The 15,893-nt window shown below is 40.9% G+C and overlaps 1 protein-coding gene across 1 annotated transcript in view; it reads left to right on the forward strand.

Moving 5' to 3' along the window:
• Positions 1-15,582, forward strand: part of Rpn1 (regulatory particle non-ATPase 1) — a 52,341-nt gene extending 36,759 nt beyond the window's left edge. Inside the window, exons 12-16 of the mRNA XM_071584189.1 lie at positions 1,081-1,260; positions 1,412-1,596; positions 6,937-7,142; positions 12,360-12,478; positions 15,254-15,582. Of these exons, the coding sequence (XP_071440290.1) occupies positions 1,081-1,260; positions 1,412-1,596; positions 6,937-7,142; positions 12,360-12,478; positions 15,254-15,436 (873 nt within the window). The 3' untranslated portion in view covers positions 15,437-15,582. The remainder of the gene's footprint in view (positions 1-1,080; positions 1,261-1,411; positions 1,597-6,936; positions 7,143-12,359; positions 12,479-15,253) is intronic.
• Positions 15,583-15,893: the final 311 nt, after the last annotated feature.

Consider the following 15,893-nt stretch of genomic DNA (forward strand, 5'->3'; position numbering starts at 1 on the left):
TCTTGTTACTTACTATTAAGTTACTTAATAGTAAGTAACTCTTGTTACATACTATTAAGTTACTTAATAGTCAGTAACTCTTGTTACTTAATAGTAAATTACTTAATAGTCAGTAACTCTTGTTACTTAATAGTAAGTAACTTAATAGTAAGTAACAAGAGTTACTTACTATTAAGTTACTTAATAGTAAGTAACTCTTGTTACATACTATTAAGTTACTTAATAGTCAGTAACTCTTGTTACTTAATAGTAAATTACTTAATAGTCAGTAACTCTTGTTACTTAATAGTAAGTAACTTAATAGTAAGTAACAAGAGTTACTTACTATTAAGTTACTTAATAGTAAGTAACTCTTGTTACATACTATTAAGTTACTTAATAGTCAGTAACTCTTGTTACTTAATAGTAAGTTACTTAATAGTAACTTACTATTAAGTTAGAGTTACTAGAGTAACTCTTGTTACTTACTATTAAGTTACTTAATAGTAGGTAACTCTTGTTACTTAATAGTAAGTAACTCTTGTTACTTACTATTAAGTTACTTAATAGTAAGTAACTCTTGTTACATACTATTAAGTTACTTAATAGTCAGTAACTCTTGTTACTTAATAGTAAATTACTTAATAGTCAGTAACTCTTGTTACTTAATAGTAAGTAACTTAATAGTAAGTAACAAGAGTTACTTACTATTAAGTTACTTAATAGTAAGTAACTCTTGTTACATACTATTAAGTTACTTAATAGTCAGTAACTCTTGTTACTTAATAGTAAGTTACTTAATAGTAACTTACTATTAAGTTAGAGTTACTAGAGTAACTCTTGTTACTTACTATTAAGTTACTTAATAGTAGGTAACTCTTGTTACTTAATAGTAAGTAACTCTTGTTACTTACTATTAAGTTACTTAATAGTAAGTAACTCTTGTTACTTACTATTAAGTAACTCTTAATGGGCCGGGATGTACAGTACATGTAAAAGTACCATGGTGTGTGTTTCGGGGACAGAATTTAGAAATCCGTTTTGTAACACGATTGCTCTGTGTATGTGTGTTGCGTGACTTAGTTCTGCTTCGTTCCACAGGAGGAAAGTGGCAGTAGTAGTAGTAGCAAGAAAGACGATAGCAAGAAGGAGAAGGCGAAGGAGGAAGACAAAGCCAAGGACTTATCGTCTAGGCAGGCGATAGCCGTCCTCGGCATTGCCCTGATCGCCATGGGGGAGGACATTGGGGCCGAGATGGCCTTCCGAACCTTTGGACACCTGGTGAGTGAGCTCTGTTTCGCTATACAATACCACGCAAAATTGCTGACGAATGCTACAGTTGTGAATTGCGTGGGTTTTCCAATTATGACCTATTTGTCGGTGTTTAGTACGGTTGTCTGAATGGTGCTCTGTCTCTCTCTCTCTCTCGCAGCTGCGGTATTGCGAGCCGGTCATTAGGAGGTCTGTGCCGCTGGCCCTCGGACTCATCTCCGTTTCCAATCCGAAGCTCACCATCCTCGATACGCTGAGCAAATTCTCCCACGATAGTGATTCCGAGGTTGCCCTCAACGCCATATTCGCCATGGGTTTGGCTGGTGCGGGGACCAACAATGCACGGTAGGTACCGCGGGTCTATGCAAGTTTGGACTGCGGTGTCCCCCGTTTAGTTTTGTGTGTTTTAACGGAAAGGGGATGTGGTAACAGCTGTGAGTATTTAACCTTCTTAACCCGCAGTGGGGATTCCAGGGGTACTTAGTGAGAAGTACGAAGGGTAATTTAAGAAAATGTATCACCTTAGGAAAAAAAAACATTATTATTTTTTTTTTACACAATTACGTTGCAATTAGGCAAATTTCCTGGTGGCAACGGTCAGGTTAGGTCAAAGATAACTCTACAACGAAAATTACATAAGAACACATAAAAACAGAAGAGATAAAATATTTTTACATACAAACAAACTTCCACATCACATACAATATGCCGTCCACATCACATACAATATGCCGTCCACATCACATACAAACAATATTTTCATGACTACAAGGAAGTTTATTACCCAGTAGCTGCTTTACATTTCAACTTAAATGAAATTATGTGTTTAGATATCCATATGCAGTTGTTTTTATTTTAAAACAAACATTGTAGTTAACAATGATGTTATACATTTGCATCACCTGAAAAATAAATGTAATTATTACAGTATTATAAATTTTGAAGAATATTTTCGTGTTAGCAATAATATTTCGATTTTTTAGACAAAATACTAATATATTCTTTTAAACGTCCGCAAGAAACTTGTCCTGTTGCGTAGACAATTGGGATTAGTGATTTGGTGAGACAATCTTGAATGAATTATCCAACTAATACGAGCAAATCAACGCTGATGATTCAAAAACCATAGAATATATCGTTTAGCAAAAATCTCTGAGAGAAATATCTTCCACTCATATTCTTGCATTTAAATATAAATTATAATATTTAAACCACATTTTTGTGCTTAAATAAAAGAGTAGACAAATGTTTTTTAAATCTATTTGGTGAGTATTCATAAAAAAGAGCTCTGTACTATGTTGAGATGTACTTAACCCTCTTAGTGCGGTGGGGATTCCAGGAGTACTTAGTGAGAAGTGCGAAGGGTAATTTAAGAAAATGGATCACCTTAGGAAAAACAATATTATGAAGTTATTTCTTTAGATATCCAGTTGCAGTTTTTTTTTAATTTAAAATAAAATATTGTAGTTTTTAATGATTTTATACATTTTCATCATCTGAAAAAATAAATACAATTATTACAGTATTATAAATTCGAAGAATAGTTTTTTGTTAGCAAAAATATATCGATTTTTTAGACAAAATACTAATATTTTTTTATCAAAAACATCTTTTTCAATAAAACTACCACATTTAAAATATAAGAAAGAATCAAAAAGACATGTAGAAATAATTATATATAAATAAGTAAAGAAAAACCAGTGAATTGCAAATTGTTTTTGGTCAGCCTCTGCATAGTTCGATTTTGTTGAAAGAGGCTGATCTCACCCGAGTCAAAAATTGGGACTTTTCCCCTTTCCTTGAGACTGCGGCAATGTGCTTACAATCTAAAGGCAGGAAAAACCAAAGTTCTAACTCACAGAGAACTGCTGACAATGTAATCCAATACACAGGGCGCAAATGATTGGATAGGATGGACGGCAAGAGAAACCAAAATGATTACAAAGCAGTGCTCTCATTTCCATCGTATCAACAAAGTCTGAATAAGCAGCTATATATCAACACCACAACACATTCAAGAGATTAGAGATGAAAACAGATTAATTAGTAGCCTTTCAATGGCTTTTCATAGTGTAAAAGACAACTCAGACACAAAAAACGAGCAAACAATTAAGCTGAGCTTCTGGACATGTACAAAACTGAACCTAAAATTATAGTAAGAATAATACTTTTTGAAAAGCATTTAAAATTGCTAATAAAAAATTAAAAAATAGTGATGTAATTCTATGGAATTCAACCTATTGATAGCACAAAAACCATTAAATTATTAAAGAAAAAACCATAAGTTATAATGATTTAAACAATAGCCTCTGCAAGAGCCGATATATCGGCCCGCCGCACTTTTCGCCAGGGATACAAAAGCCGATATATATCGGCCCGCCGCACTAAGAGGGTTAATGTTTCAATCTAATTAGACGATACTGTTTCCTTTTGCATAACTCGATACTGATGTAAAGCTCGTCCGAAATGTTTCCCACCTAAATGTAAAGTTGACAGTATTTGTTGACAAAGGTTTTGAGGGGATTTCGCGGAAATTTTGGTCATTTTCAACTCTCGGTTGTTGTTTAACAGTAGTCGAGTTGTGATGAGGGGGTCTCTGTGGTGAAATGAACAAAATTGAGCCCACCCAGAGCCCACCAATCACGCGTTATAAAGTTTGCTTTATACAGCGAACAATTTCAGTGCTCTGGATATGCAGGAGGTGTGTTGTGTCATGGTGTGAAGGATCCAATCTATCGTCTTGAGTCCAATTAGCTAGTACATGACACAGGTGATCTCTCAAATGCTTGAGGGAACTCTTTAAGGTAGAACTCTGCATTTACTTTGTGTTCTCCGGGAAGAAATACATGATTAACAACACCTTCAACATCATAGAAACCCGGGGATCGGGTTTGGTGCGGTGGCTACATCTACATAATACCCCGCAAGCCGCCGCAAGGGCGTGTGGCGGGGGGTGTTAGGTCACCAGCCGTAAAAAGGAAAAATACCACATGCAAAAGAACAACACGGAAAATTACACCCACAGCAGCGCACACCCTCATGCAAAAATCCCTTCATCCAACACTCATGCAAACACATTTACCGCAAAACAACTAAAAACTTCACCCCATGATGCAGCACGAAAGCCATCCAACTACACGGAAGCCAGGACACAACAAGCAAGAAATTGAAACATCACTACCGCATGAAAATGCACCACGAAACACTCTACCCCCCAAAGAGTCTGTAAAAGGCAGGGAATGAGACCCAACGTTGCAGGTAGCAGGAATTTCCCCCCGCGGAGAGGGACGAGGGATTGAAAGGGAGACTTAAAAACAGATGAACGGAACACGAATGAGGTCATTCGGAAAGAATGGGTTATTATAGCAAAACACATAAGGTTAGTGGAAGAGTATGCATTTAAATAGAACTAATTATTTTTTAGACGCTGAGGGTGGCAAGTGGAATTTTATGCTATCTATAACCCTGCAGTAATTTTGCATCATTTTAATGTTTGACCAAAATGGGAATAGTTATGGAAATTGTTCGGTTTTAATGGCAAATGTCGCAAATTGCAAATATTTTCACCTACCGTTATAAAATCCTTGTGGTATTTCTTGGATATTACATACTTAAAAACATCTGCTGTCCAACTCGTCCCAGAAATTGGAGCCTTCAGCCAATGAAAAGAAGCACTTCACTCGTCACGGAAGAACACATCCGGACGGCCTCATGCCACCGCAAATACTGGCTATCGTACAGGCTTCCCACCCAGAGGGCCTGGGTTCAAATCCCGGCGGTGTTGAATATTTTCCAGTGGTATCCCTACTTGAGTTGCTTTGTGGAGGGCACTTTTGAGTGAGAGTACGCCGTCCGTCAGCTGGGACGTTAAACTGCAGACCCCTTGGTGCCTTAGGTTAAGGGCAGGCTAATGCCGACGCCGGGTTTCTCTCCACCCTTCATCCTTTCCTGTCCTATGGCTTAAATGACCTCAGATGTCGGTCGCCTCCCAAAGATGAGTTGGACGATGTGTACGGGGACTTTATGGGAACATTTACGGACATGAGATCTTGAGAACTGAATTTCAAGACCTTTGTTATGATTATTAGCTTTTTGGAGGACCAAAAACTCTATCGGCCACCGATAACATTGATAAATTTAAACAAATAGTCGTGGACTACGGTTGAATTAATGTTTGGTAGATAGCAGAGGCTATGGGCATATCGAAAGAACACGTTTCTCATAGTACCCTGTCCAATAAATCTAGAGCCGAGGCGATATACTATAGAATCTATTTTGCTTTTGCATCGATTTTGTCCCCTCCTTCAAAGTAATCCCCATTCGTAGGCTATGCCTTCTATTTCTATCTCCTTCTTTTCATTCGTTGTTTATAGAGTACCCTTGGAAGTCCTCCTCAGCAGTTGGGCTTTCTATTTTTCTCATCATCTCTCGCTTCTTCATTGCATATTCAACTCATCTTGTACCCAGTGGTATATATGGGAAATAGACGCAAAGGGGCAAGATACAGGTGGTAGGACTGATTTTCTCTGGCGCGAACGGAGCGGTGGAGGGGGGTCTGCCTGGCAGGGTAAGGTGGAGGGGGCTCTTAGCAACAGACCGACGCCAACCTCAGTCGCCTGCGGGCTGTCGTTGAGTGAGGACACTGTTTTTAGTGAAGCAAGTTTTTTGTCTGCGTCGAAAAACAAAATGAATCTGAATTTAGAGCAACGTTATTCCGTGAAGTTTTGTGCGAAACTCGGGAAGACGGCAACTGAGACCCTCGATATGATCAAGCAGGCTTATGGGGACACTGCCTTAAGCCGTTCCACAGTAAGTTTTTTGTCCAGCCAGGCCATTATTAATCGCCAATTGACGATCAAATCACAGTTTTTGTTCCACTTGGAGAAACAATTCCATCGGTCAGAATACTGTGGGTAAACTGCCACTTGGCTCTTCGTAAATGCACATTTTGTTCGTCCATTTATAATAATCACTGGCACCAATGAAGTCTCTTTGACCTTTCTTTCGCTCTCATGACTAACTGTAGGTCCATAATCGGTGGGTCCATAACTCCCGTTGAATTTCATTTGCATCCAACAATCCTTTTGATATACAAGAATCGTATGACAGAACAACGCACTTCACAGCTGGCGGGAGGATGAATGATTTTGTCTTGCGGACATTGTTGTGTTTGCGTGCTCAGGGACAAGCAAAAGGATTCTGAAACAAAACAAATGCTTCTATAGCTTCTCAATGGAATCAGTAGATGTTGCTACAGGAGTAAAACTGTGTTCTGAAGCACCAATTGTTTAAAGATAAGCAAAACGGCCCTTGCTTAATGAATATCCCTCGTGTATCAACGTTTATTCATTCAGTAGTATTGATAGAAATTGGTCATTGCTGGGACGAAGAGGACCGCATAGTTTCTTTGAAAGCCTAGAAATTTTCAGAGTGTAAGAGATCGCTAGATTAAGTGACCAGAGCAATTGGTTGGACATCCAGGGGATCAGGGTTCGAATCTCTGTTGAGCCATATTATATTTATGCTTTGAAACCATTGTTTTCATCTGTAATTCGCATCAGTGGACAACTCTGTTCGAAACTTATCGTCTACGCAAACTCCCGCGGTTCTCTGAATGTTATCATTACAATTTAAAACAGTCGTGGGGAAGTGTTTTCATATCCAATTCCATTCCTTTCTTTCCAGACTTGCGGCAATGCTCAGGCAGCTTGCGCAGTTCCACGCAAAGGAGCCCAACAACCTGTTTATGGTGCGCATTGCACAGGGCCTGACGCATCTCGGCAAGGGTACCCTGACCCTATGTCCTTATCACAGCGACAGGCAGCTCCTGAGTCCTGTGGCGTTGGCCGGTCTGCTGGCTACGCTCGTCAGCTTCCTAGATGTTAAAAACAGTGAGTCTCCGTTCTGATTTGTGTTCTGAAATCGTAATCAGTGTTGCGTTGTTCTATTTGTTTGTTTTATTGTCCTTATTGTGATTGTTTTCAGCCATCGTCTGCTGTTTAAGGGTATGATTTCCATGAATATAGTATGGCTCTGAATAACGCTCTTGTGAAGAGTTTTAACTTAAAAAGGGCGTAGGATATGTTTAAACTCATAAGTAGCTATTCCCAAGCTGATGACTGCGTTATCTACAGATGGGTAGAGCATGTAAAATGACCTTGTAATACTATGAAATGACATCAATAGCCTCGGTGACTGGGTTAAAAATAATAATATGGGCATTAATGTTAGTAAGAGTAAGCATTTCAATTTTTCCGTTTATAAAGAATGCAGAAAAGGGGATATTTTAGACCATCTTTGGAGAAAGAATACCATGTGGCAGTCATTGCAAATATTATAATATATATAATATATATATATATATATATATATATATATATATATATATATATATATAACACTTTTTGAAAGACTCACGGACGTGAATAATAATGTATAACACTTAGCACTAGTGGACACAGACAAAAACACAGAAACACACAAAAAAAGAGACTCACTATTTTTCGAATTTTCGGTGGTCGTTGCCACCTTTATCAAGGAGGAGAGGGACAGAACTGAAGGGAATACGAGGGCTGGAGCGATGGATGGAAGGGGAAGGTGGGGAGGGAATTCCGAAGGGACGGGTTTGGAGGGGCAGCGTTAGAAGGGTGGGGAAAATGTAGAAGGTGATGGGGGTGGAAGGGGGATGAAAATATAATTAGAACAGGGTAATTAGTGCCTAATATTGATTCCTGGCCAGTTCCAGGACTCCAAAAGCCAGATGAAGGATTGCTCTAGTGTTTTCAGTTTCAGAGGAGGATCAGAGGGTGGGAGGGATGCTATGATTGATACACTATAGCATTTATCAAAGGGAGTGTTGTGTTCGGAGGCGTGTTTGGGGATAGGGAGCATGTCAATGAAGGAAGAGTTTTTGCATGAGGCTCGGTGGTTGTTGATTCTGATATTGAGGGGTGTGGTGGTTTGCCCAATATAATAGGCAGGGCACAGTTGGCACTTCAGAAGGTACACTACATTGCTAGAAGTGCAAGTAGAGGAGGGAATTGGTGGGAGAGAGTTAAAAAGCGGGTGGGAGAGGGATGGAATTTTGGTTTTGAAAATAGGGCATGTTTTACATCTGGGTTTATTGCAAGGCGTTGGAGTGGTTTTAGGACGGGTTGGGGATTTAAGGAGTGGATTTGTTGATTTGAGGAGATCGGATAGGTTGGCGGGGCGTTTGAAAGTAACTGAGGGGCATTTGGGAAAAAGGTTGGCGGTGGCATTATGATTTTTTAGGATAGGGTAGAGGTCTTTCAGGATTGATCGTATAGATTCTAAGCCCGGGAAGTATGTAGTGCAAATTGAGAGAGGGTGGGGTTCTGCGGTGGAGGAAGGTTTGGGAGTGTACGCATGTTTTCGGATTCTTTTGTTCAGGAGGGATTCGGGATAACCTCTTTTTAGGAGGGAACAGTGTAGACTTGAAAGGAAATAATCAAGGGAATCAGGGTCACTACAAATTCTGTGTCCCCTTGTGGATAGGGAGTAAGGAATGGAGCGTTTTGTGTGATATGGGTGGCAACTATTGTAGTGTAAGTATTGCTGTTTGTTTGTGGGTTTAATATGTACAGAGGTGTGAAATGTTTGGTTTCTTAATGTAACATTTACATCTAGGAAGGTGATTTGGGAGGAGGATACTGTAGAACTGAAGGAAATAGAGGACGAAGCATTGAGGTCGGAAATGAAAGCTTTCAGGGAATCGGTACCATATTGCCAGAGGAGGAAGATATCATCGATGTACCTGAGCCACAATAGAGGTTTCAGTGGTTGTTTTGACAGGAATTTCTTCTCTGCGAGACCAAGAAAGAGGTTTGCATAGGAAGGGCTGAACCTGCTACCCATGGCACAGCCCTTGATTTGTAAGAAGAATTTGTCGTTAAAGAAAAAGGAGTTGCGGGTGAGGATGAACTCGGAAAGACTAAGGAGAAAATCTGTGCTGGGTATGTGTGGCTCAGGGCGTTGGGAGAGGTAATGTTTGAGAGCGGAGAGACCTTCTGAGTGGGGGATCGATGTGTATAGGGATGTTGCATCTATGGTGGCCATAATGATCTCAGTATCTGGAGGGAGGGAGGTTGATTTTAGCCTTTCCAGGAAATGGTAAGAATCTTTGGTGTATGACGGTAGGGAATGGACTATCGGTTGGAGATAGTGGTCTACAAATGCAGAGATTCTTTCAGTTGGGGAGTGACGGGAGGATAAAATCGGACGACCGGGATTCCCAGGCTTGTGAATCTTTGGAAGGATATAGAAATGAGGGGTGCGTGGGTGGGGAGGGGAGAGGAGGTCCAGGTCTGAAGGAGATAGACCCTCATTTGGCCCGTTGGACACGAGAAATTCAATAAGTTCCTTCTGAAGTGCGGGGTTTGGGTCTTCGGGGATTTGCCGGTATGCGCACGTATCCGAGAGTTGCCTGTCAACCTCCGTTATGTAATCCGATCTATTTAAGACAACAACTGTTGAACCTTTGTCCGCGGAAGTAATGATGATATTAGGATCCTTAATTAGCCTTTTTAGTTCAGTGGATTCGGTTGGAGACAGGTTGGGTCGAGGATTTAGGGTCTTGAGGAAAGACGGGTTGGAAATTCTGGACAGGAGAAGGTTTATAAAAATTTCAATTGGATGATTTGGGGGGAGGGGATTGGGTTCTCGGGCAGAAGCCGGCTTGAATTTATGTAAGGCGTTGTGAAGGGGTCTGGAAACTTGCTGGAGTGACGGTTGGGAATCCCAAAATGCCTTCCACCGGAGATTCCGGCAGAAATGCAATACGTCCGCGAGGATTGTCACGTGGTTTACTCTGGGGGTGGGGGTAAAAGAGAGGCCCTTGTTCAAAAGGGAGGCCATATTTGGGCTAAGGGGTTTGGAAGAAAGGTTAACCACGTGGCTTGCGGCGTCCGTGTCTTCGTCTGGCGGGATGGGGGTGGTGGGTCTGGAGGGTCTGGAGCGGGGGTGTCTTTGGGGGAAAGGCCCTCGAGGGTTCGGTGGAGGCAGATTATACATGGAAGCAAGGTCCGGTTTGAAGAGGTGTAGGGGTGGGGGAGGAGGGGGGAGGGTGGCCAGGCTTAGCGGTAATTGGAGACCTTCTCGGAAGTGCGACATGCAGAGGTTGGAAAGTTTCCTGAGTAATTTTTGACGCCGACGTTGTAGCGAGCGCGCGGACGCCCTAAGAGTCTCTTCGTGGTATTCGTGGAGATGGCTGGAGATTGTGGAATGGACGGAAAGGAAACCGAACGAGGAGGTGCTGATGGCATTGTTGGGAGAGGGGATTGTTGGGAAAAATCACAAGGAGACAAGCAGGACAAAGACGAATATTCAGAGAGCAAATTGGTTGATTGGCAATAGTGGGATGTTGAAGAAGACTGTAATAGAGGGGAGAATATTGGGCAAACGAGGAAATAGCAGGAATAGGTGATAGGGATGTCTTAGATACGGAATAGAAGGGAGGAAGGAAGTACTCAAGAGATGAAGAGGTACCTGATGTAGAGTAGGTTGCTGGATTGTGTGTTTTGTTAGGGGAGAGACAAAATATTTATTTGTTAGTTGTGTCCATCCAAAAACCTACATTAACCCTTAGATTACTTCATGATAATTAACTAGAATTCCGATAAAGGTAAAGGCCACGTCATGTGAGGACTACAGTACAATAAGTTTGATATCCCACGCAGCTAAACTTGTTCTTAGGATCATAAACAAAAGGATAGAGAGAGTAGGGCAAATGATTAATACTTAGGGGATGATCAGTTTGGGTTTAGGAAGGGGAGAGGTACGTATGATGCCATTGCAGTAATAATGAGATCACTAATCGTAAGAGGAATATATGGAGTACAACCAGGATACGTATTTGCCTGTTTCGTATGATTATAGAAAAAGCGTTTGATAGAGTGAATTGGGAAAAACTAATGAGTATATTGCAGAAAATAGGAATAGATTGGAATAGGGAAAGGAGGCTAATCCGCAACCTGTACGTGTCTCAGAGTGCTCAGGTGCGAGTGGGGAACGGGGAGTCCGGATGGGCAGTGTTAGGAAGAGGTGTATGGCATGGGGTGTATTCCATTATCACCATTGCTGTTCGACCTGTATGCAGAGGAAATGATTAAAAGAGAGGCATTATGGGAAGAACTGGAGGTAGGAATGAAAGTGGGCGGGGAATTCGTAAAATCAGTTAGGTTTGATAGAATGACCGAACCAGGCGTGGTTTGCAGGTATTTGTAGAGATATGTGTGGAGAAGAATGGGATGGGATTTTTGGGAGAAATGCTAAGGAGACAGGAGAAAGAAAGAATAAAGATAAATGATAGTCAGGGTACGTATTGGTTGATTGGCAATAGTGGGATGTTGAAGAGTGTAATAGAGGGGAGAATATTGGGCTAACAAGGGAGTAGGGATAGGAAGAGGATAGGGATGTTGGACGGGAGGAAGGAAGTACTCAGAGATGAAGAGGGACCTGATGTAGAGTAGGATGTTGTGCCGTGTGTTTTGTTAGGAAGAACAGACAATGGAATAGTCTCTCTACAATTTGGTAGCTTACCCTAATCAGCAGATCACTAGTTATTACAATCTAAAAAACCCACACAGCAACAAACAGTGTAGGTACACATTAAAAGAACACCCACATGTTGTTTCTCGATAAATTTGATGGAATTTAGCTCTGGTCTTTCTCCGAAGAAATGATAGTAGTCTTCCGAGGAAGACGGAGCTAAAATTCTCCGAAATTATTAAGAAATAACATGCCTATTGTGATGTGAGCATTGTGTTTATGTGTGCCTCTATTGTTTGTTGCGTTCCATGATTTTTATTCAACACTTCCCTGCTAATTCGACGGGATTATCCACATTTTAATAATCTATATGTACAATTAGATGAAAGATATAACCAAATTTCTGCTTTGCTTCGGTTGGATATGTAATTTTTCGCCCGTGGTTACTGTAAAATCTGATCTGATGTAAGTGAACATTATTTAAAAGATGGGAAAAGGAAAAAATTGTATATTTGGATTTGAAATTTTGTGTGCGAATTTTTGTCGATGGTGTAATGAAAGTATTGTCTTATGTAAACCTTTTATTTGCGATCTGTTTGCAGTAATTCTCGGCAAGTCTCATTACCTCTTGTACACCTTGGCGGCAGCTATGCAACCAAGGATGTTGGCCACCCTAGACGAAGAACTCAACCCATTGGCGGTGCCAGTACGAGTCGGTTTGGTGAGTATCTGTCTGATTCATTACTCTTAATTGCGTATCTACTTGTTTTAATGGCTGTGAAGATGTGTTCTACATCTACATCTACATCTACATAATACCCCGCAAGCCGCCGCAAGGGCGTGTGGCGGGGGGTGTTAGGTCACCAACCGTAAAAACGAAAAATACCACATGCAAAAAACAACACGGAAAATTACACCCCAGCAGCGCACACACTCATGCAAAACTCCCTCCATCCAATACTCATGCAAACACATACACCGCAAAACAACAAAAAACTGCACCCCAGGATACAGCACGAAAGCCATCCTAAAACACGCAAGCCAGGACACAACAAGCAAGAATGTGAAACATCACTACCACATGAAAATGCACCACAAAACACTCAACCCCCCAAAGAGACAGTAAAAGGAAGGGAATTCGACCCAACGTTGCAGGTAGCAGGAATTTCCCCCCCGCGGAGAGGAACGAGGGATTGAAAGGGAGACTTAAAAACAGATGAACAGAACACGAATGATATCATGCGGAGAGAATGGGTTATTATAACAAAACACATAAGGTTAGTGGAGGAGCATGCATTTAAGTAGAACTAATTATTTTTTAGACACTGAGGGTGGCAAGTGGAATTTTTACTATCTATAATCCTACAGTTGCTATCCCGTATTGTCCGTGGGAAGAAGGAGTCCTTGAGTCGGCTAGTCCTGGCATCTATTTCCCGAATTTTATTAGCATGATCCAAGCGACCAATGTATGTAGGAGTACGAATAATCTGCGAGACCTCGGTGCTGAAACATGCGGATCTGAATTTATTTAATAATTTCAGTCTTGCATTGAATCGTCTCTCTTCTAATGATTCCCACCCCAAGTAGTTCTGAAGTATAACAGTCTTTGTTTCTTTGCGCAGCAGGCCGTTAAGTCGCTCTTAACTTCCATTTATTAACGATGTGCGAGTAATCTTCGTTTTGCTATTTATTCCTTGCGATTCTCTTTCTGGAGACTCAAAATTTTAATAAAAACATGTGTAGTGGAGGTAATTATGTGCTTTGAAACTTCGACAGACAATTTTTAATGTGTACGTATGATTGAATACCTGAGTTTGTATTCAATTTTTAAGTTCTGTTTACCCAGTCAAAAGTTGGCAGAATACTACCTTGATCAAAAAGTTCCCGGAATAACCACCGTGTGGCGCTCCCATCGTTCCGATTTGAGTTCTGTTTTTTTTGTTAAATTGGTACATCTGTTGTTGATATTCCCTTTAAATCTTAGTGTCATAACTTGACATTTGCAAAAGTTACGTAGCCAAGAGTACATCTATCTCTGTGTGTGTTGGCGATTTTTTACAATTGCAGAAATGGATTTAAATTTGCAACAACGAACTTGTATTAAATTTTGCGTAAAAAACGGATTTAGTGGCGCACGGACGTTGGAAATGTTGGAAAAGTGTTTCGGCAACGATTCTCTAAAAAAAACGGTCGTTTACCAGTGGCACGAGCGGTTCAGAAGTGGTCGTGAGTCAATCGAAGATGATGAACGCAGTGGCAGACCATCGATATCGAAAGTCGGTGAAAAAATTGATAAAGTAAAAGAAATGTTGGTCAATAACCGCAAATTAACCATCAGAGAAATAGCGGAGGACTTGAACATTGCCTATGGATCCGCCCAAGACATTGTGGTTAATGATTTGGGTTTCCGTCGTGTAGCAGCAAAGTTGGTGCCAAAAGACCTCAATTTCATGCAAAAAAAGAGACCGTGTTGACGTCGCAAAAGACATGATTTGCGAGGCTGAATCCGATCCCACATTCATCAAAAGGATCATTACTGGAGACGAGACGTGGGTTTATGAGTACGACACGCAATCCAGACATCGGGCAAGTGAATGGCGTTCACCAAATGAGCCGAGACCAAAAAAACCACGTCGTTTTCAGTCAAAAAAGAAGGCAATGCTGACGGTTTTCATGGATTACAACGGTGTAGTGCATCATGAATTTTTGCCAGAAGGCCAGACAGTAAACAAAGAGTATTATTTGGGCGTTATGAGACGTTTGCGTGAAGCAATTCGCCGAAAGAGACCAGAAATGTGGGCAGAAAACTCGTGGATTTTGCACCAATGATAACGCACCGTCGCACAGTGCTATCATTATTCGTAATTTTTTGACGAAAAATGCAACAAATACCATCCAACAGCCACCGAATTCACCCGATTTGGCTCCCTGTGACTTCTTTCTGTTCAATCGAGTTAAAAAACCATTACGGGGAACGCGTTTTAGCAGCCGAGAGGAAGTAATGGAAAAATCGCAGGAAGCACTGATGGACATACCGAAAACCGAATATAAAAAATGTTTCGAGGATTGGATCAAGCGCTGGCATAAGTGTGTTGCAGTCGATGGGGATTACTTTGAAGGGGACAATATAGATTTAGATGAATAAACTTGTATTTTTAATTTTCTGAATAAATTCCGGGAAATTTTTGATCAAGGTAGTATACAGCAATTTTGTTCTCCTTGTTATACAGAAATACATATATACATACTTGTATAACCATGCGCAGTCCAATACCTTGTAATTAGGTTAATACTTATTGTGTCGAGCCGACTAGTGTGGGATTTCGATTACAACCATTCTGGTCTCTTAATTGTTCTAGGAAGCAATGACCATTTTAAACCTGCATTTTAAACCTGATAAATGCAGCTGCAATGCCGCAACCAAATTCCCGTTACTTCTGGATTCCCCCCTTCGTATGTAATAATTGTTTCTTTCTGTTTCCCTCGCCGTCGTCAGGCAGTGGACGTTGTAGGGCAAGCGGGAAAGCCTAAGACAATCACAGGATTCCAGACGCACACGACGCCCGTCCTGCTGTCGTTTGGCGAAAGAGCAGAGTTGGCGACGGAGGAATATGTCCCCCTGACGCCAATAATGGAGGGTTTTGTCATCTTAAGGAAGAATCCAGACTATAACCCCTGAGCTACGAGAGATATGAGATGGTTTTTTTCTTTTTTAGGCTTTAATAAATTCGAGAAAATTATTAAAATGTCGAAACCCTATTCCACATATTTGTATTAAATAAAATATAATCAAGAAAAATGTGCCAAATTCAATGCTTTTTGTTTGCTGTGATTGGAGGGATTTATATGTATTGTTGGCGAAATGGAAAAGTCTTTGAAGATATGCACGAGGGTGTGGAAGATATCTCTCGTTGGTTAGTTAGTAGAGGCAGTAAATGAAAAAGAAACACTTTGTTCCAATCCACCACTTTATTACAGGTACGACTAGTTTCGACGCTACGGCGTCATCCTCAGGTACAAAGTTGAAAGTCACAATCATTGTATATATACCCTCTTCTGGAAAGAGTGGGGGAGTTGTGGGAAGAGGGGGCGGGGAGGGGAGTACGGGGGTAGGTACGAAATAATGTGGGAGAGGG

The sequence above is a fragment of the Hetaerina americana genome, unplaced genomic scaffold, assembly GCF_022747635.1.
Source record: "Hetaerina americana unplaced genomic scaffold, ioHetAmer1.1.p SCAF_161, whole genome shotgun sequence".
Lineage (NCBI taxonomy): Eukaryota > Metazoa > Arthropoda > Insecta > Odonata > Calopterygidae > Hetaerina > Hetaerina americana.